This window comes from Dasypus novemcinctus, chromosome 10, assembly GCF_030445035.2.
Source record: "Dasypus novemcinctus isolate mDasNov1 chromosome 10, mDasNov1.1.hap2, whole genome shotgun sequence".
Lineage (NCBI taxonomy): Eukaryota > Metazoa > Chordata > Mammalia > Cingulata > Dasypodidae > Dasypus > Dasypus novemcinctus.
Genome location: NC_080682.1, coordinates 58,757,228 through 58,779,640, shown reverse-complemented (window position 1 = coordinate 58,779,640; position 22,413 = coordinate 58,757,228). Strand labels below are relative to the sequence as shown.

The 22,413-nt window shown below is 40.1% G+C and overlaps 2 protein-coding genes across 5 annotated transcripts in view; one reads left to right on the top strand and one right to left on the bottom strand.

Annotated features, from left to right (window-relative positions):
- Window positions 1-22,413, top strand: part of TCP11L1 (t-complex 11 like 1) — a 52,605-nt gene that overhangs the window by 25,366 nt on the left and 4,826 nt on the right. For 2 of the 4 annotated variants that reach the window (XM_071218120.1, XM_071218121.1), the window contains exons 6-10: window positions 1,751-1,887; window positions 4,719-4,915; window positions 7,729-7,910; window positions 9,602-9,756; window positions 11,155-11,334. In XM_071218120.1, the coding sequence (XP_071074221.1) occupies window positions 1,751-1,887; window positions 4,719-4,915; window positions 7,729-7,910; window positions 9,602-9,756; window positions 11,155-11,334 (851 nt within the window). Of the gene's footprint in view, window positions 1-1,750; window positions 1,888-4,718; window positions 4,916-7,728; window positions 7,911-9,601; window positions 9,757-11,154; window positions 15,021-22,413 lie in introns of those variants that run through there. The other 2 variants (XM_004446867.4, XM_023586583.3) reach the window with 1 other exon arrangement.
- The window catches only part of CSTF3 (cleavage stimulation factor subunit 3), an 87,044-nt gene continuing 81,789 nt past the window's right edge, over window positions 17,159-22,413 (bottom strand). Inside the window, exons 17-21 of the mRNA XM_004446868.4 lie at window positions 21,905-22,100; window positions 19,304-19,457; window positions 18,517-18,611; window positions 18,311-18,371; window positions 17,159-17,879 (exon numbers count right to left, since the gene is read on the bottom strand). Coding sequence (XP_004446925.1) covers window positions 17,677-17,879; window positions 18,311-18,371; window positions 18,517-18,611; window positions 19,304-19,457; window positions 21,905-22,100 — 709 coding nt within the window. The 3' untranslated portion in view covers window positions 17,159-17,676. The remainder of the gene's footprint in view (window positions 17,880-18,310; window positions 18,372-18,516; window positions 18,612-19,303; window positions 19,458-21,904; window positions 22,101-22,413) is intronic.

Here is a 22,413-nt window from a genome sequence, read left to right as displayed (position 1 = left end):
GGTTCGTGTCCCAGGGTTTCCTTGTGAAGGCAGGCTCGCCCGCACGCCACGGAGAGCCGCCGGCCCGGGTTCCATGGGGTGCCGCCAGCCTGCAAGCGCTGTGGAGAGCTGACTCTGCAAGATGACGCAACAAAAAGGGAGATAAGCAAAAATGCAGAAGAACGTGCAGCAGATGGACAGAGAGAGCAGACAGCAAGCAAGCCGCAAGCGGGGGGGGGGGGGGGCTAATACATAAAATAAAAATAAATACAGACACAGAAGAATGCACAGCGAATGGACACAGAAAGCAGACAGCAAGCAAAAAAGCCATGGGGTGTGGGGATAAAAAATAAAATGAAAAACTGTAGGGAAACGGACTTGGCCCAGTGGTTAGGGCGTCCGTCTACCACATGGGAGGTCCACGGGTCAAACCCCGGGCCTCCTTGACCCGTGTGGAACTGGCCCATGAGCAGTGCTGATGCGCGCAAGGAGTGCCCTGCCATGCAGGGGTGTCCCCCGCGTAGGGGAGCCCCACGCTCAAGGAGTGCGCCCCATAAGGAGAGCCGCCCAGCGTGAAAGAAAGCACAGCCTGCCCAGGAATGGCGCCACTCACACTTCCCGTGTGGCTGATGACAACAGAAGCGGACAAAGAAACAAGACGCAGCAAATAGACACAAGAGAACTGACAACCGGGGGAGGGGAGGGAAATAAATAAATAAATAAATCTTTAAAAAAAAAAAACTGTAAGCACAAAACATGCTTATGAGTTACTTCCACTGAGTGGGCCACCAACTGACAGTTTCTTTTAGTCTACTTTCCGGTAGGTACATTTGGGGAATTGTTGGGAAAGTCCTCTAAGGAGAGGTGAAATGTCCTGCAGAAGTGGACTGGAGGCAGACAGAATGGTAGAGGAAGGGACCCAAGAGATGTAAAAATTTAATTATTCCTCAGACCATGTATTTTTTCTCATATGTAATTACCTTAGGTGTGGATGAGTTTATTTTGTCATATAATGTAGTCAGTCCCAGAGAGCTTTAGAGGACTTCAGAGGACATTTGAGCCTCTTCCTACTTCAGTGTAGGGCCACACCCACACCTGTAGCTTAGGTTAACTACCTCCTGCACGTAGGTCACTTAGCAGCTCTTGCCATTTGGTGAGAATGGTGGGAGAGTCCTAAGTTATACAGCCTGTCAGTGTCACAGACAGCTTTGACATCTTTGGCATCAGGTCAGATTTGTCCATTGGGTACACTCAGAGTATGAACTAGCAATTATACCACTAGAACTACAATATAAAAAGCATGCCCTAAAACTAAGGAAACTGGAGCAAGGGGAGAGGAGAAAGGAGAATGTTAATTTTCTTTCTTTCCTAGAAAAGTGAATTAACCTATTTGAAGATAGAGATGGGGTACTGAACTCCCTATACTTAACTCTGGGTCTTGGGCTTCCTCCGTGGCTGCCATGAGGGCTGATCCAGAGCCAAGAAATAAGTTTTGTGCTAGAAAGGCAGTCTGGGAAGCACTTTTGCTTGGGGACAGGGTGGGGGCCGGGGGGGGGGGGGAATAGAAAGGAGCTTCAAATTTTTAAGTATTCACATTTTCATTTAAAATTTTCTATTTTCTAAAGTTTAAAAAATCTGCTTTCTTAGCTTTTCTTGCTGTAACTCTTTATGAGATGAAAAGACTATCTCATGTCAGCTCAACTCTTTCTTTTAAAACTATGTTTATTTGACAAGTACCCAGTTTTTAATCTTTTCTTCTCTTTTCTTTCAGGGCAATTTTTTCTGTGTTGAGCCTAATGAAAGTGGACATGGCAAACTTTGCTGTCAGTAGCATTAGGCCACATCTCATGCAGCAGTCAGTTGAATATGAAAGGAAGAAGTTTCAAGAGCTTTTGGAGAAGCAACCAAGTATGTTTAATGTTCTGTTGTACTTTTTCATTTTAGTTGCTGTAACCAATTCCTTAATGATTATTCTTTTCAGAACAAAATTACAGTTTTAATATGAGAATAGTGTAATTTGAAGAAGTGAAAGCACAACACATTAGAACTTCTTCTGGAGTTGTACATCTAAGCCTTGGAAAGAAAACTTAATTGTCAATGAAGAGAACTATGAGTAGTATATAAGGACAGAAATTAAAACAATAAAGAAATTCTAAACTAAGTAGGATTTTTAATGAAAACACTAGTTTGAGGTAAATTGCATTTTTGGTCTTGATTTTTAAAACGAACTTTTTTGTGAAAGTTTAATTCACTTTTCTTCTTCCTATGAGAGACAGTAGAAAATTTCACTTTGCTTCTGTTCTGTATACCTATGGCTTCTGGTTTCACACCCAGGAAAAGCCTCATTTTTATGAATTTCTCAGGTGAATGCAGGAAAACAGTGGGTGCTGATTTTCTAGGGTGATCCTTGGACTCTGCATCAACGCTGATGTTCTAGGTAAATGGCAGTTTTCAGATCCAATTTATTATTGGCCTCCTCGCTTTGTTGGTCACAAGATGAAAGTACAGTCTTTGGATAGCTAGTATTGCCCGGCCAGAGTAGTTAATTCAGTGCTTGGAGCTTTCGGATTCATTCAGCTCCAGACAGAGAAGGCTGAGGTGCTGGGAGCCCAGAGTTATCATAAAAGAGCAGAACAGGAATAGTAGTAGTAGAAAAACAACACTGCGTACTGGACCCTGTGCCAACGGCTAGGTATGTATCCTCATCTATAATCCTCATTTGGTAAACTTGTGAGATAGACACTCTTTTTTAGCCCCATTTAACAGATATGGGAACAGGTTTTGAGAGGTTTTCGACCAGAGTTGTTTGACCACAGTCTCAGCCAGTACATTATACTGCCCTCAAGAGACGACAGGGAAGCAGTTTTGTAGGCTGAAGAGCCATGAACCGGAAACCAGGGCATAGGGAAGGACTCACTGCCAGAGGGGAAATGTGGCTACAATCCTTGGTCAGTCAGAAGCTAGTACTTATTCACCAAATAAAACTCCTGATTTCCCAAAGCTAGTGGACTACAAAAGATGCTGATCTGTAGAAGGCTAAGAGGAGAATGAAGCTGATGGTACAGGAGGCAGAACTGAGAGCTCCATGTGAATGCTGTGCGTCCTCTTGTAGCAGTAAAAGAGTGGATGGAATTTACCCAGAGACGCCCTCCAGCTAGGTGCCGAGGGAGGCACCAACAGTCCTATTGGTAAAGGACAACATGAGTGCCAGACAACAGGGACGGGCTTCTGGCAGGCCCAGAGAATACCCTCCAACTGTTTATGTAGATGGCAACCACAGAAATAATGGAAGAGATGGTGCAAAAGCAGGAGTTGGAGTTTACTGGGGACCTGACAATCATCTAAATGTAAGTGAAAGGGTTTCTGGATGGCAGACAAACTGCTGAGCTGAAAGCAACCCATAAAGCAATTGAACAAGCAAAGAGCCAAAACCTGGACCACCTCATCATTGGAACAGATAGCAAGTTTGTCATCAAAGGCATTACAGAATGGATGCCTAACTGGAAAGAAAATGGATGGAAAATGACCTCTGGAAGAGATGTTGTCAACAGAAGCGGGGTTTGAACCGCAGACCTCCCATGTGGTAGGTGGATTCCCTATCCATTGGGCCAAGTCCACTTCCCAACAGAAGCATTTTGAGAGGATTGATCAAGCTTCCCAAGGAATGGATATTCAATGGAAATATGTTCCTGGTCATCGTGGCATCAAAGGCAATAAAGCTGCTTATACATTGACCACAGAAGGAACTAGAAAATACAGAAAATAAGACAGTTTTCATCTTAAGAGTTACCTGTCATCTAAGAACTATGTCTGCTGGTCCCATTTCTTAACATCCTCCCAAGACCATCTCACTCTTAACTTGGGTTCTACCTTTTTTTTTTAGCCACTGATAATTATTAACCTCCTTATCAAGTACAATATAATAAAGCAATTTCTTGCTTAAAAAAAAAAAGTGGATGGAATACAGCTGTGACCTGGCTGCCCACCTGGTTTTGAGGAGGCTTCCACGGGCAAAGTGGCACACTCCCAGGACCTGATAGGCATTTGTGCTCAGATAATGAGGACAAGAACCTCATATTCTTTCTCTTGTGTCCTATGGAGTCCCTGGTGCATTGCCCTTTTTAGAAAAGAATAGGGAGCACTGTGGCTGATAAAAACCAGCTGAGTGTTTCTCACTGGTGATACTCCAAATGCTGGGCACAGCATATGTCAGACGTGTGACAGAGCTCACTTCCTGCAAGGCAGGCAGTAAACCAGATTGATACTAGATTAAGATCTAGACAGGGCAAAAAACTCATCTTCAGTGTAGTGGATACTTTACATGGGGAAACTCTAGCCAGTGTCTTATCCCATCTGTCTCTGGGCAAGAGTTTTTGCCATCTCACAGGACTCGAGTCATCAGAGCTTTCACCCACATCTCATGCAGTGGTCAGGGGGAGAGAAGAAAACTTGTTGAACTTGTTGAACTTCTGGTTTGTGGCAAGCCCTGGGTAGGTGCTTTGTAGCCATCATTTCATTTCATTCTCACAAGGGCTGATAAGGTGGATGTTGTAAATTTCTTTATATTAAGAATCTGAGATTCAGAGAGATTGGAACTTCCCTAAGATCACTTATATAATAATTGTCAATACCATTTGATTCCAAAGTCCATACTTTGTACTCTACCATGCTGCCAGGGTGATCTTTCCTGAAGTAATTCCTAAGTGTCATAGTAATATTTGCAGTCTTTTTATTCTCAGATTCCCTGGACTTTGTCACCCAGTGGCTAGAAGAAGCCTCAGATGACCTTATGAATCAGAAGTACAAAAATTCCCTGCTCAGTGTGGGAGGGGCTGCTTGCTGTGGGGACGTGGCCATTCCAAGTCCTGTTGCTGTCCAGAATTATGCCTACCTGAAGCTTCTGAAATGGGACCACCCCCGGAGGCCTTTCCCTGAAGTGAGTACTCCTGAGCAGTCTAACTGCTCCTACTTGTTTTGGGACTGGTGAACTTTTAAAAAAATAACAATTTTATTCTGATGTAATTTGCATACGATACAGTTCATGCTGTGAAAGTGTACAGTTCAGCTTTTAGTATTTCACAGGGTTGTACAACCATCGCCACTATCAAATTTCAGAACATTTTCAGTACCCCAGAAAGAATTCTATGCCCATTAATCAGTCACTCCCCATTTTCTTTCTCCACCTCTGGCAACCACTGATCTACTTTCTGTTCTCTTTGGATTTGCCTGTTATGGACCTTTAATACAAATGAATCATGCAATAGGTGCCCATTGTGTCTGGCTTCTTTTATCTAGCATAGTGTTTTCAAGAGTCACCCATGTTGTAGCTTGTATCAGTACTTCCTTTTTTATGAATGAATAATATTCCATTGTGTGGCTATACCACATTTTGTTTATCTGTTTATCAGTTGATGGATGTCTGGGTTGTTTTTACTTTTTGGCTATTATGAATAATGCTGCTATGAACTTTCTTGTACAAGTTTTTGTGTGGGTATGTATTTTTTAATTCTCTTGGGAATGTACCTATATATCTCAGACTGGAATTGCTGTGGTGATTCTGTGTTTAACATTTTGAGGAATTTCCAAACTGTTTTTCAAAGCAGCTGCATCGTTTTACAATCCCACCAGCAATGAGTGAGGGTTTCAATTTGTGCTGCTGAACTTTTATCCTGTTTTCGTTCATCTTAATTAAAAGCACAACTGCAATGGTAGTGTTGCTTTACAGTTTTGTTTAAAGAAACTTCTTCCCCTTCCATGCTGAGCAATATTTTTTCCTTTTTCTACTTTTCACAAAAAATTCTTGTAACTGTAGTACTCGTTCAAGGAGAATGACTAACGGGTTCCCCCATTTTGTTTGTTAATTGTTGATGTGGAATCTAGAAACGAATCCCCCATTCCTCTTTTGAGGACACTCGGGCTTCTTATTTTTAGCCTCAGATCTGTCTAGTTCTCTAAATATCTTTTTTGTCTCCATTTCCTTATTTTTCCTTTCAAGAAGTCGAAAGTTTAAGGTCTCAACCTCTTGCCTCTGAGTTCCCTGTTTTGCGCCAGAGGAGGACCTAAGGAGGGCGTTGAATTTCTGAAATGGTGATGTAGCTTTCTTTTCTGGAGGGCAGGTCTCAAGCAGACATTTCTCTTGAAAATTACCCAGCTGTGGGGAAGATGGTGTTTTCATTGGGGACAGATACCTGTCTACTCCTCTTGGAATTTATACTTGGAAATCTTTTGCACCCTAAACTCAAGTATTGCATACTTCGGAGACTTCACTTCAAAGGATGCTGCTTTGTAGTGAAATGAAATTTTTTTAAAAAAAGCTGATAAAAAGATATGCTTCAGCAAACATATCAATAACAGAGAATTGGGAAGTAAATGTGGCCCAAACGATTGGGCCTACCACATGGGAGGTCCTGGGTTTGGTTCCTCGTGCCTCCCGGAGAAGACAAGCAAGACAGCAAGCTGGTGTGACAGGCTGGTACAGCGAGCTGATGTAACAGGATGACTCAACAAGAGACCCAAAGAGGAAATACAATGAGAGAGACAACAAAGCAGGGAGCGGAGGTGGGTCAAGCAATTGAGCACCTTTCTCCCACATGGAAGGACCCAGGTTCTGTTCCCTGTACCTCCTAAAGAGAAGATAAGCAGGCACAGAGCACAGAGCGAATGGACACAAAGAGCAGACAGCAAGCGCAAACAATGAGGGGGGAGGGGGTAAATAAATAAAAGAAATATTTAAAAACAAAAAACAGAACAGAATTGTCCATCTTCAAAGACAGCTTTTTAGCTTCTTCAGAACAATTCTGTTCTGAGATCCCAAATTGTTAATGTCTTGGTTTGTTATATCTTGGTTTCTTACAGCAAGAACATTTCATTTGATTACCTTGTGAAAACTCCTGTCAGAAGCCAGATCTCCCTGTTCTACCACCCTTCCCTGCACGCTACACGGGGACTTTGGTGTGGTAGGTCCCAGGAGTGACTCACAGAGTGACTGTCAACATGGGAGGAGCAGTCATGGAAACCCTCATTGGTTGCTTTTCAGACGGCCTTGAGTTGTTATCTGTCAATCCTATTCTTTCTACTCACTATTTATTTTGCTCTTTGTTCATTTACCAATTTTTGAGAGACTTTTTTGTGCTGAGTGGCTACCAAAGTAAATAAGTATAGGTTCTGCCCCGTAAGAATTTCCCCTTCCTTCCCTCCCATGTTCTAGGTAGCGTGACCAGTGCTTTGCCTGGGTCTGAGAGGGTTCCCAGGACTCAGGACTTTCCACTTCAAAACGGAACCCTATTGGACAAACTGGTATGAGTAGGTCACCCTAGCTCTGTACTCATTTTTCACTTTGTAATAATGTAACTCTAATTTTTTGAACATTGGCTCTGCCAGTCACTTTATGTATGCATGATCTAAGTTCATCTTTAAAACAGCCCTGTGAGATAGAAATCCCCATTTTTGCACAGCGTTCAGGGAATTGAAGAGAATTCCATGTCAGGCTGCTAATTAAATGATGGAGCCTGGATTTACACCAGATTTTTCACATTCTTTTAACAAGTGTGCAGTACTGCTGCTTCTCAGAGGAAGGGGGCTCTGAGACAGAAGAGTTGTTCACACATGACTCCCTTCTTGCTCTGAAATGACTCTAGAAAATCTGGAGGGAAATCCTGGAGGCATGTGTGGGAGCTGTGGCCGCACTGCCCTCTGCTGGCCAGCTCAGCTCGCAGCTGGGTGATGCCCGTTCTGTTGTATTATTTACAGACAGTTTTGATGGACCAGTCTCGCTTCCAAGAGCTCCAGCTCCAGCTGGAGCACCTGACCGTCCTGGGGGCCGTATTGCTGGTCACCTTCAGCATGGTAGCCCCAGGAATTTCCATCCAGGCAGACTTTGCTGGGAAACTCAAGATGATTGTCAAGATTCTACTAACAGATATGCATCTGCCGTAAGTGGCTCGGAGTTCTGGAGTGTACTTATAAATAGATGGATGGGAGACAGCAGATGGGATAGGAGCAGACTGGAATGGGGGTCTTCCAGTGTAAGGGAGAATCGGGGGCTACTCTAGGAATGGAGAGGAAACCTTGCTCTCTAGCTTGTCTGTTCACTTTGGTGAAAACCCCAGCAGAATTTATTCAGTATAGGGTTAAAATTAGAATCACCTCTAGTGTTAGTAGGGCTCTAGTCTAGTGGCTTTCATATGCTTGTGTCTAGGACCCACAGTTAGAAATACATTTTTCCTTGTGAGTTAATATATACTCACACACATATGTAACTGAAATAAAAACCTCACAAATGAAACTTACCCTAACTGCTTAATGCAACATGATATTTTTATTTTATTCTGTTCCATTAAATATACTGGTTGCTACCCACTGAGCTGATTTTACAACCAATAGTTTTTTAAAAACAACTTTTAAGGAAATATCATAAAAGAAAAAGCTGTGTCCTTTCATAGTTATTTTATGTGATTAAACTTTTCTGCCCTTTGCACATTTCTCATAGATAATTTGTTTTGGGTCTAAACTTATTATTTTATTAATAAGCACTAACACACATTTGCACAGGTTTTGTTCCTGTATTGCAGTCATGCTAGGCGATTTATGTGGTTTATAGTATACAGAATTATTTAGAATGGTTGCAAGTAAATACCATGTCTGACAAGGTCCAATTAAGAGAATTCTTCAAGGGACATGCCCCTAGGACATTTTCACCCTTAGTTCAGTGCAGTGAGGGGTATATCCACGTTATGAGTATGGATCTAAGAGCCTTGAATTAGGTCCAGAGGGTGTTTGCTGAGCTAAGCACCAGCCTGGGGCCCTTGCACAGGTGCAGCCCAAGGCTGTCCCGTCGGTCTGTTTCTGGTAAAACTGCTCTGTCCAGGTTTACCCCTAAGGGGGCTCAGTACCATGGGGGGAGTACAGCCCCCCACGCCCACATTCACCTGGCGGCTAGGGGACTGGCACAGGGTTGGTACTGACAGTGAGTCCCAGCCAGGGCTTGCTCCCTTGCTCCCAAATTATTCTGTTTCCCAGAGGATCTGGAGACAGAACAAAGGCAATTACACTTGCTGGAGCCCCAGCACAGGGAGACGTGGAGGCTCCCGCAGGTGCTCTTGGAAACCCTGGGAGCCCCAGGAAATTGAGGTATTTTTATTTTTAATTTCAATTTTATTTAGTTTTTTTAAAAACAATTAGTAGTTAATAGAAATGATGTGTCAAAAATCAAAAGATACAAAAGCATAATCAGCAAAAATACCCTCTCCCACAGCCATCAAACTTCTGGTTTCTTTTGTATTGCTTCAGAGGTATTTGAAGATGTTCTTAAGTCAAATCAAGGCTTATTTCACCACACACATGCTAGTAAGAGGTTGTGCTTTGGTTTGTGGTTCTAGTGTAACCTGGTTTTCCCTTCCTCTGTTCTTTCTAAGAGAGGGAGGAAGGTCTTCCCCTCTCGGGATGCACGGCCTGAGAGCTTTGGGGGTAAGGCAGAGAGTTACAAATTCTCCCTTGAATACATTCATCCACTAATTGGTTATTATAATTCTTTTCAGGGCCTGGGTTGTTTGAGCTGGTTATACGTACACTTTATTCATACCCCTTTCTTACCCTGGCTTCTCCTTTTCCTTTTCTGCTCAAGCTCCTTCTACCTGAAGGATGCTCTGATTACCATCGGGGAGAAAGTCTGCATGGAGGTGAGCAGTTGCCTTTCCCTGAGTTCTGACAAAGAGACGGTGCTCAAGGGCCAGATCCAAGCCGTGGCCAGTCCTGATGACCCCATTCGCAGGATCATGGGTATGTTTCAGGGGAGACGAGAAGCAAGAATGTACCCCGAGATGGGCTGGAAGATAGGCCCTTCTTATGGCACCTAGGGTTTTTGATTGTAAATGCTGATGAGTGAGGTAAGACTGTGATTAATCACTACAGTGTGATCAGGGTAACCCCAAGGCTGGCAAAAGGAATGGGAGGCCTTTGTTATTCTGAGGGCCTTGATTTTTGAGTCACAGGCCTTGGTTCAGAACCATGTGCCAGCACTTACTGTGTAGCCTTGGGCAAGTATCTTGACATTTGAGTTTCCTCATCTGTGAAAAGGGTAAAATACTGCTAACAACCTTACCAGGTTGCTGAGAAGATTACATATGATAAGGTAAGTAAAGGGCTTACCACAGAGCCTAGCAGCACATAATAAGTACTCAATAAATAGTAGCTGTTATTAAAAATACTATTCTTATGTATTTGCCATTAATTTTCATCATTGCATCAGTTGCTTTATGAAAAATTCGTTCTTACATCAAGGAATACAGTGCTTGTTTAATTTTAAAAATCTGGATTTCTCTTTAACCCGATTTACCTTTAATTAATTTTCAAGTTCTCCCTCAAATTCTATGTGAGACTAGGTAGTGATGAACAAATGAATAATGAAAACTTACCAGCCTTCAGGCAGAAGCAGAGTGATCTGTGGTTATCAGGTTTCAGGTTGGGGGCAGAAGGCTGCTTCTGGAGCTGCTTCTAATACCATGAGTGTTTTTTGATTCTTAAGTAATGTTTCATAAAAAGGGAATAATGTGGATCACTGGTTTCTAAATTAGATTATTATTTTTTAAAAACCCACTTTATCCCAGTCCTGCACTGCTCGTGATTTTCGTTCTTGTGGGTCACTCAGGAGGAAGGCCTCGCGGGTCTTGCAGGGCCCTGGTGGTGAATACTGTCAGTGTCGGCAGAGATGCAGGGAAGTGCCTGGGAGTAGACCACAGGGCAACAGGCTGCTGCTTGGTCTACCATTTGGTTGTTCAGTAATAGTCAATTACTGTCACGGGGCGTGGGGGGGGCAGGCGTGGATAGAAACCAGCACTTAGACAGGAATGATATCAAGATCTCCACTTCTGGATGAGGCTTCTAGCCTTATGGGGGTAATAGGACCCATAACGTCGGTAGTTTCTCTGTCAGTGTGTTACTGGGTTCAAAGGATGGAGATCATTTGCTTTTAAGAGGGATACCCCACTCAGCCCGGAACGCAGTAGAATTTCTGTGTGGGTAAGTGGTGAGACATATAGTTTGAAAAGCCCATTCAATATAAATGTACCTATTGTTTTTGTAGTAAAATCTGCAAGCAGCTAAGAACTGGAGCATGACTAGAAGTTTATTAAAGTCACCCTTAAAAGAAATTACTATTTATTTTCTTTTCTGTCACAGATTCTCGAATCCTGACCTTCTTAGAAACGTACCTTGCCTCGGGTCATCAGAAGCCATTTCCCCCAGTACCTGGGGGTTTGGGTCCAGTTCAGAAAGAGCTAGAAGAAGTTGCTGTTAAATTTGTTCGCCTCGTCAACTATAACAAGATGGTGTTCAGTCCCTACTATGATGCCATCCTCAGTAAGATCCTCAAAATCCTCGTCAGATCCTAGCATGTTTGCACCCTGTAGCTGTGTTACTCAGCTCAGAATACTTGTTCTCAACTGTAACGTTACTTTGGAAAATGGCTTTTTAGTACATGTTTATTTAACCAGCACTGATTCCAAAGGGAAGAATATTGTTTATAACTGTTGAAAAGATTTGACATATTTACTGACTTCTGTTTTGAGGGGTTATGAGTACAAGTTTACAAATCAGAGAAGCTTTTTGTTATCTTAAGTTTTATAGGTAACACTCAGCTTTGAAACAGTTGCCTACCTGTGTGTCTCCACTCCCTTCTCTATCATGATTATAGTAGCCTTGTCCCTCCAGGGAGACTAGAACCTCGGTCTTCTGTGATCTGGGTCATTTTTCTCTCAGATGCCCTATACTGACAGCCACCCTAGAGTGAAAGCAACCAAGCCCTGACTGTCTTTAGACTCTTTTCCCCCTCTTACACAGCCGCCCCTCAACTCATCCCCCTGGGATTTTGTGTTAGAAGGGCTCTCTGGTCTTATTACCTTTTTTTCCCCTTTGCTTTTTCCCTAGCCTTTGCTTTTTCCTTGCCCCCAGAGCCTGTACTGATTCTTTTATTCTAGAGGAGAGTTGATTGATTATAAAAAGTTTGTTCTTTTCTACAAAATGACTCCTGAGCCTGGATGGTAGCAGTTGTGTCTTATGGGATTTAGAGAAAGGAAATTCTTTGACTTTTAAGGCTTGACCATTAAGGGAGAAATAAATTTTTTAAAGTTTAATATGATATAAAAGAAGACAAATGTGTGGGATTTTTACTGAAAAATGCACTCATTTAATACACAGCTGTGTTGATTGAATTAGAGTTTTGGAAAAGAGGTTTAAATATTTTCGGGTAAAATAGCCCAAGCTCACTAATCTCTTAGATAGGGAAGTCATAGAAAATCCTTATTTTCCAGTATTTAGCTGAGGAACTTCAGTGACCAGAATTCCTGGCACATTCTGTGACATGAAGAAGTAGTTAGTTTGGGTATCACAGATAGCGTGTTCTATTAAAAAAAATTAAAGTATGTGTGTGTATTTCAGGGAGGGATATTATTTTAGCAGCAGAACCATGAAGTTATTGGAGTGATCTCTAACTGTCAGAACAGCAAAGGGTGAAGTGAGGCAAGGAATCCCTTTATTGAAGCCACTGAGGGGACAGGGTTGGAGGGGCAGGGGAGACATTCACTCTGTAGACATTTTAATGATACCAGGTTCCATAGGGGTGTGTGGTTATATTGGGGGAAAGGTGCTTCTCCAAGTACATGCCACCAGCTCTGCTTTAATGGTGGTTTGTACCTGCAGTCAGAAATGTATGCTGTATTTTAAGGTCAGAAGTCATTATTAAAGTTTAGACTCAAGGGTAAATCTTCCCTGGAATAAGCAAATGCATACTCAGAAACTAGAATACAGGCTGTCAGGCAGGGGCTGTGAACGGAATGGGGAGTTAATAATTTTTTTAAAATTCCTCCAGTTTCTTTGGAAAGGCATAAAAGTTCAGTAAGTAGGACATAAGAGTACTTAAGATTATTTACTAGACTGTAAACAAAAAACTAAAAGGAAGTTGGAAGCCATTCCAGAAAAAACTCAGAAAGGCTAGCAGCTATTTCTGAGCAGCCAGGTTTTATTGCGAGTTGTTTTCTCTTTTCCTTCAATGTAAGGAAATGTGGCGATTCTGGTTTTTGACAGAAGACTACTTGGATTGCCCTTTAGAGGGCAGATACTACCACAGGACTGTTAGGAGGAAAGCAGATATTCCAGGGGAAGAATAGACCCAGTCGTATCAGAGTAAATTCTACTTTTACTGTTTTTGAAATTTCTTATGTTCCCAGGGTTTATACAAAGTACTTGGATCTTACTGTAAGAGCTTAGGTAGAAATTACATGTAAACAGATGAGCTATTGATGTTCTACTCTTATGATGATGTGATGAATTAAAAAACAGTAGAGCCAGGTGTATCTTTAGGTCCTGTGTAACTCCAAGGCAGGAGACCTGGAGAATCTGGGGTCACTGTATACTGGCAGAATATCACATTTTATGCATAAGTACTCATAATTTATTCTTTAATGGTCGTTCAGGAGGAGGCCCTTGCAAAATTGTGTCTTTTATACTGGATTCAATGAGGTCACTTCTGGAATTGCTCCTCAGGGGAGAGGTTGCTCCATGGCTCCTGGGCTGAGAAGCTCTGAGCACCCAGGCGCGGCACTCTTGCTTGCTGCAGCCTCTGGACAGCCTTTGGATTTTGTTTTGTTTTGTTTTGTTTACACCTCCCTCCAAGGTTGAGGGAGGGAAACTGTATCTGGAGAGGTACAGGGCAGATCACCACTTCGTGCAGTCATTCTTCCTTTAAAAACTCTTCTTTTTGACTTCTTTAACTCAGAAGTGTTTTCCCCCCTTATCGGGTCCCAGATTGAGTGAGTTAAGTTTGGAGTTTGGAGTCTTGATGCATTTTGTAGCCAGGAGCTTGCAGACTCTCCTGACTCCCCACTACCTCGGTGTCCACTGGTGGAATTCTACAGATGGCACAAGCCAAGGGTGAAGAAGGCCAGGTTCAGAATCTCAATATTCATATTGAATCATTTTATGAAGTGAACTAAATTTCTTCTTGGAATCTCATAGGATTATCACTAAGGGCCAGGAAAATTAATTTAGTTCATTTAGTCACTCAGGAAATGTTTATTAAGCATCTACCTGTGGCTCCAAACTCCCACTGACTGCAAGACAAAAACAGCCTTTGAAATATACATTAACCTTCCTTAGAATTGAATTTGCCCTATATACGTAGCCTTCTGATTGGATTGATAAATTGTCAAACAAGTTTGTGGAGACAAGTGTCTTTTCATGAAATTGCTCAGTTTATCTGGCAGTAAGTAGTTCATTATGTGTGGATAAAACTGAGAGCCTTGGGAGTTAGGTCAATAGTACCAAGCCTCTTAGATTTATTTGATGGGTCTCATGAATGAATGAATGAATGAATGCCTAGAGCAGTAGCTGCTACTTTGTTGGCTGTCAGTGAATGTTGGTAGGATGCATGGGTGGATGTTTTCAATGTTAAATTATGGTGGATGTTTTAAATGTTTTAAATGAGTGGGTTTTTTTTACAGTTCATTTTTTAAAAGCAAGTTACAAAATATGATTGTTATGTAACCATATAACTATAGGCAAATAGAGGGTTATAAAATTACCAAATAAATTCTTAATTATTGTCCAAGGTCAATATGCTGACAAAAGCAATGTATTTTTTTTCTTTTTTTCTAGTGATAGAATTTTGTTGCTTAGTTTTAAATTTACTCTAAGTTAGCTTATATAACCTTCTACTTTGGTGTGGCACTATAACCTCGTTTGAAATTTTGTGGTAAAGACCAAAGTTTGAATAATTTTGGCTTAGGAAGGACTTAGTCTCTTTTTTCTTTTTTTTTTAGATTTATTTTATTTATTCCCGCCCCCGCCCCCCCCCCCCCGTGCCCCCACCTTGCCACCTGTGCTCACTGTCTGCTCCCCGGTATCCCCTTATATGGTAGATGGAGCCCAATCGCTTGAGCCACATCTGCTTCCCGGACTTAGTTTTAGGTATTGAAAATTTTATCTAGAATATTGGGGAGATGCTGTCGTCACTTTTGTAAAAAAGAATAAATAAAATAAATATAAATGAATTGCTTTGGCAATTTCTCTGGGTCCAGCAATACAGATACATGAGAGTACAGCACTGGCTACACTAGGAGAGTCTGGACATAGATTTCCAAAGACAAATTCAGATCTAACGTAATGTTACTTGTTAAACTGTTAAAAAAAAAAAAAAAAAAAAAAAGGCATTTAAAAATATTCAGACAGAATCACTTTAAAAACTAAATATTCCTATCTATACCAGAATATTAGAAAATGTTTTCTTCTAATAAGAAATAATCCTTTTTAATATTTAAAGATCAGATAATTTCTAGGGCAAAAAATTTAGAATAAATACAGTAGGAACAATTGTAATATACAAACTGGCCCTGCCATTGCTTAGTGGCACTTTTCACCAAGTTATACTTTTCTTTATCATAGTGCTAAATGAACATTCATGTGGATTTGCTCTGTACTCTATAGAAAAAGTATTACAGACCATCTACAGGTATCTGAAAACATTTTGTCTTCTTCAAAACGCTGTCCAAAGATTAATATTTCAGGAAGGATGCCATACCTTTTGCACGTTAAGTCTGTGCCATCTGGTACTACTTGTGCCTTTAAGATAGTGCTGATAACAACATTAAAACAAAAATCAAAAACCAAAACACAGCTGGAAAATGACCCTTGACAGGATAACAAATTCTGGAGAGCCTAAACATGCTTGTGGCTGACACATGTAAATGTAACCTTGCTACATACATTTGTATAAGAAAATGATCCAAGAAAGCCTTTTTACATTACAAGTAAGAGTTTTATGGAAATATCTAAGCTGATTTTAAAACCTAAGATTTATATTTAATAACATTTAAACTGAAATTCTAAATTGTCTACCAAGTATGTAAGTTTCTCGGTAACTGTAATACTATTTTATTCCCCCCCCCCCCAATTTTTATCTTTCATTCTGAATCATAACTGTCAAGTTCAATGAGGGAAGAGGTAATGTTGCCACCAAATACAGCAAAAGCCTAGTTCTTTGGACTTACTTTGCATGACAAGTTTTTTGCTCACTGTAATTATTTTTTTAAAGATTTATTTCTCTCAGTCCTGTTCCATCCCGTCCCATCCCTCACCCCCGTTGTCTGCTCTCTGTGTCCATTTGCTGTGTGTTCTTCTGTGTCTGCTTGTATTCTCATTAGGTGGCTCCAGGAACCAATCCTGGGACCTTCTGGAGTCGGGGAGAGGCAATTACTCTCTTGCGCCACCTCAGCTCCCGTCTTCTGCTACGTCTTCTTATTTTCCCTCCTCTGTGTCTCTTGTTGTGTGTTCTTACTGTGCCAGCCCTCTGTGCTGGCCGGCACTCCTGTGTTGGGTGGCTTTTCCCACACAAGGCAGCATTCCCACACACAGCAGTTCTTCTGTACGGGCCCACATTCCTGCATGGGCCAGCTTGCACTCACCAGGAGGCCCTGGGCATCAAACCCTGGACCTCCTGTATGGTAGACAGGAGCCCAGGGTTGAGTCACATCTGTTTCTGTCACTATAATTAGAATCTGGTTAACTGGCTGTAGTTTTCTTTAATCCTGTATATGTCTAGTCCATGGAAAAAATGTTCTTGAGCATTGAGCCCCTTTCAATGTGTATTTATGTGAGTACAAGACAGTGGGTGGCTAAAGGGATTCCCATACTTTGCTTTTAAGAGATATGAAAAATTATGCCTACAGATTTAACTGGGGGAAAATTAAATATTTGAGGATTTCTAAACTGTTTAATTTGCTTCTAAAGGATGTCTCTTTCATATGTTGTTAGCACCAAAAAAAAAAAAAAAAAAAAAAAGACATGGGAAAAGTCTTGTGTGGCTAAGTGTATATAGAGTAAATATAAGACAAGTTGACTTTTATTTGTATTGTTTACTTTTTTTCTCCTCTTTAAGCTAAACATAGTATTTTATGGGGCTATGGGTGTTTAACATCTGTGGCAAGCTGGGATACCTTGATATATCTGTCATGGCCATGAGAAGGGCTTCTATAAAGACACCCTTTGTCTACCAGTGTTTCTTAGGTGTTTAGTCACCTGGGTCTCCTTTTATCATATTAGTAACAATAATTATTCCATTCCTCAATCTCTGTCTATATTTTTTTTATAAGTTGGTATTGCAAGTAAAACCTGAATGAAAGGAGGCATGATGTTTTAGAGACCCTTTTTTTATTTTTTAAAGGACTGTTTTAAAATTTTAAACTACAAAACAGATTCCATATGTTCTGCCATAAATAAAAACAAACAATAAGGCAGGACTCTACATAAGCAAACAGAACAATTGTTTTTCAGAAAATGTGGTAAAACGCTTTACAATCATAAGCCATCCAGTTTTTAAAATAAAACTGTTGAAAACTCACAAATCTTCAAGTGGCACACACAGACACCCTTGAAGAGGGAACAAAATGTGGTTCTGTCATTTTGTACTCTTCTCACATTTTTGACAACCTTATTTTGCTTAGAGCATAGGTCTGGTCCATATTCTAAAATTCATACAGGTTGGTTGGTTGGTTTTCTCAAGAACCATATGATAGAGGCACCAATGACAATACAACTTTGTTTCCAAGAATCTTGTAACAAAGCATTGTCTCTTTTTAAACATGTGACTTAAGAGGCAAAAAGGGAATCCTGGATAAGAGTTTTCTTTCAGAGGCAGGTTTTCAGCCTGCTTCACCGAATTCGCTTCTGCTGCCGTGCTCTGTAAATGTCATGAACAGGGGGGACAACAGCTCCCTTTTCTTCATCTTCATCTGAGTCTTCATTGGGCCTTTTGACAGCCTTGGTGAGTACTGCGTTACTTTCCACCGGGCCATTGCCTTCCACAGTTAGCTCTGGGGCTCCGCCAGTAATAATCCTCACAGCTTCTTCAACAGCTATTTAAAGAAAAGAAAAAAAAAAAAGGATGTTTAAAATTATGCTACTATGAAAGAATATGTACTAGTTTGAATACCTTACAGTTAATCTCAGAGCCTACTAAAAGCATGGGATAGTATAACTAACACTAAATAATTAAAGGAAAAGACAAAAGCTGCTGTTAAAATTAATACAATTATTTTCATAAGCCAGATCCAATAGTGTATGTTAACATGAATAGAAAAGATGAATTTTTATGATATTTTACTTAGTGGAGTTAAGATATGAACAAACTTCTCCTTGTCAAAGAGGGTTCAGATCACTCCTGGATTTCATTGTATTTCTGGAAGTTGCAGGCCTTGGAAAATTAAGCGGCAAAGAATAAAAATCTCTTCTGCGTAGAACGCTACAATATGAATTCTACTCTGAAAATGGAGCTTTCAGCACTTACTATTTGGTATCCTACATCTTCGGAAAATCTCCATCAGTTCATCCACTTGGACAAAAGGACCCTATTTGACACAAAATAAATTTTAGTCCCCAGTAATCTGACAAGGTAAATAGTAGCACCTTATATTTCCCATAATTTCAAGAGTAAAAGCACACAATTACTATACCCCATAGAATGAGTATCTACCATGAAAGCAGTGAACAAACCTGGAAGCAGATAGGAGGAGGAAGGAGTTTCATTAGTACTACTGCTGCAGGTGGCACTGGAAACACTCCACCAGGGACAGGGTGTAAGCCTGGAGCTGTGAGAAAAAGAATATGAATCAAATGGGATGGAAGAGTTTTCATACATTTAAGAGTTAAAATAAATAAGTAGATTTGGACATAAAAATTTTCTTTGTCTATGTTGCTTTCTTAAGGACATTTAAAAATGCTGTTAGTGCTTTACCTACTTGACCAAACTCAAGTGGATGAGACAGTGGAAGGAGCCTCAACTCCATGGCCACTGGGAGGCAGAAAAATAGACAAGTCACCTTGCACAAAACAATCCAGGGCCTGAACTAAAGTTAATTTTTGTCAAAGACCATATCTGAGCCCACAAGCCATTTATTCAGCAATCCCATCTAGAATCAAACAACTATTCAGTAATATAGTTACTCATAAAGTCCTCATTCAAAAAGGATCCAGCGGGGCTACTACTCATCAGGATAATATCACTGAATAATACCAAATAATATCACTGAAATAAGTTTTCAGGTGGACAAGTAACCTGTATATAACAGCATTTCTGCCATCGCTGCCAAAATGGGTTACTGGAATCTGGATCACTTACTTTATCTTGGTCCAAAGATAAACTTGACATAGTCACTCAAAGTCTAATAATTAACCTATAATGGAAAGGTCATACTTTCCCTCCCACACCTCTGGATTTAAGTCCACTTAAAATCAGAAAACAAACTGAGATCTCAGTACTGGATCTAAAGTCATGGCTTACGTGCTAAATGTCGTGGCTGAAATGGAATCATCTGCTGAGTATCTGGTTTAGGGTATTCTGGTTTTCTATCCACTTCATCTTTCAGTACAGGCACTATAGAAGGAGCTACAACTGGGTCTGGAATTATAGCTGCTAGCTTAGCACGGGAGACATCCTGAAAATGCAGAACAGAAGAATCCTAAACCTGAAAAAGGGACTTATAGAGTATAATTGTGCAATTCTACAATCTTGAGGCGACAGTGTGACTAAATGGGTTAAAACTACAGAAAGAAAATGGAGAGGGATAAACAAGAAATTTAATGGGAGTAAAGATTGTTAAATACTTAGCATGGAAAGCTAATAGGCTCTAAAAACGACTAATTGTTGACTTGATATTTTATAACCTTATCACAACCCCAGTTAGGGATTACTAGACTCAGTGTTACCAGGTAAGACATTTGTAGAACAGATACAAACTTTTGTGGTTAAAGTCTTAAGACTAGGGTAATTGGCAAGAAAAATCACAATTTTAGAAATTCTCCTGATGCCTCCCTTCCATAGAAATGAACAAATTCCATCAGTTAAAATGAAGCTGCTTCATGAAGACTAAACAAAGTTCCTCACCACTTACACTAGTTAATAAGATTTTGCTATTTGAGGTGAATCTCAGTATTAGGTATACCATAAAGGGGCTAATGAAATGAAAAATTATTCCCCATATGGTGTTACAGGGGAGAAGGGACATTTACTGAGCATACACTGTTGGGAAGTCTAGCTGTTTAAACTGTCTTTGATAAGGTAAATATTAATATCTCCATTTTATGGAAGAGAATGAAGCTCAGAGGTTCTGATTTTTCTAAGGTTACACAGCTAATAAGAAATAGAGAGGGGCCTGGAGTCCAGGCCTCTCTGACCTCAAAACTGTACTACAGTTTTCTTTTCAGTATGTCAGCAGTGCCCCATCACTAAGATGTGCCAATGGGAACAATACATCCACCTATTGAGAGTCCCTATCTCATAGGAGCGCTTCTGCTACATGCAACCCAGTATCTGCCTGTCTATAACCAAAGGAGCCCCTTTTACGACCAGCAAGGGATTTGTAAGAGCATTTCACTTTCTCAAAATTTGCTGATAGTTGGTCACATCAAATGTTATATGGGTAAATATTATACATAGGCACACTGGATAGTCCTTTTCTCATTACCTCTCCTTTTCTCACCTACACACATGTACACACACACACACCATACCACACCACTCATGAAAACACATTAATCCTTCCAAAATAAACAACAGAAATACAAGATGGAAAATTCGTATTCAAGAAGTAGTTCTACTTGTAATTGTAGGATCTTTATTTTCAAAACATTTGTCTTAGAAAAGCTGAAGTAGCCTTTTCTAATAATTTCATAAAGTAGTGTTATAGTCCCTTTGGCTTTTCATTGAGAAATAGTTAAACTAGAAGCAGAATCCACTCATCCCAAACTAGATTAGCAGATATGTATGGCAGGGGATGGAGAGAAGGATTGAAAGTAACTGCTAAGGGGTGGGGGATTTTCTTTTTAGAGTAATGAAAGTACTCTTAATATTGACTGTAGTGATCAATCAATAACTCTGTAATTATACCAAGACCCACTGAAAGTACACTTTGGGTGGACTGTTGTGGTATATGAATATATCTCAATAAAATTGGCAAAAAAAGAATCCACTCATCCCTGAGCAAGTACTACATTGGTTCTGAGTAGGAATCTGGGACTGGAATATAACTGGGGCTTCCATTAATTAAAAGGGCTTAAGTTTAATTATGAGTAGTTTTTCTCACACGTTTTGATCTGGTTCAGATACACAGTGAGACCTAGGCCAAACGAGGGCATTGAAGAAGTAGAGAAGGCTGACCAGGAGCATCCTATGCTATTTGGCTTAAAGGTACCAACCCGTAATAGAGCTTCCCTTTATATTTCCATCTTGGCCCTTGTTCGAACAGCACAGAAAGATCAAGAAATGATAGAAAAATGGTTTTTTCAGCAAAGGCTATTTCTGGGGGTGTATAAACATTAACCTATCTCTGTGGCCTGCACATCTCAGTTGTTTTCTTACAACTGGTCCTATAGAAAGGAGTTACATCTAACTCCCTTAAAGGCCACTGAAGGCACGTGATTTTAAGGATTTAGATCCTTCAATGAAATTTATGGACAAGCTAAAGTGTTTCTTCATTGTATCTTACAAAATGCACAACAGAAACTACATTTGTTTTAAGATCTCTTGTCAAATCACACTCTACAATTTGATAAGAACTATTAGAAAAAGAAACATACCTAAGAAGACAATCAGATTTTCTTTGTGTTTCTATCCTCCCTACTCCTGCGTCAGCCCACCAGACGTAAGGATATAAAAAACTGATAATTTCAAGGAAACAAAAGCATTTTTTAAATCTCACTTTTCTCATTTTGTTTAGCTCGTTTTGATACTCAACATTTCATAAACCACTTTTATCATGTTTTCTGGAAATCTATTCTAAAACTAGATTACTTTTACTTCAGAATTTGCTTTGATGTGAAGGTTATACATGAACTGTTATAAAACATTGGAAAAGAACTCTACATGCGTCTTGATAGTGCATACCTTATAACCAAGTGCTTTTAGTTCACTTGTAGAGCAAGGATATAAATCCATAAACTTGTATCTATCTACTAGTAAAGCTGTTTCTTTGCCTTCATACTCTTCTTTGAATGCTGTAAACCGTCTTTTCTCCACTTTGAGTATACTAGCTAGATCACCAATATTACTTTCAAAAGCTAGAAATCGGGCCCAGATTTCTCTGTAAGAAAATAAATATAATCAAACAGTTAATTCTGGATTTGGGGAAGGTCCATTTACAAAAAAGCTTTAAGTGTCCTTTTAAATTACAAAAAGCTCTTTATTATTATAATGATTTCCAAACTCAGAAAGAATATGATGATGCCTATATACCATTACTTAAATTTAATAATTACTAATCTTTTGCCTTATATGCTTCATCTTGTTTTTACTTATGTATTTTAAGTATACTTATAAATTATAGACTTCATAATGCTTCACATGAAATGGTTAAGTATTTAAATTTAAACCTTCTTTTGATTTCTTCTTTATTT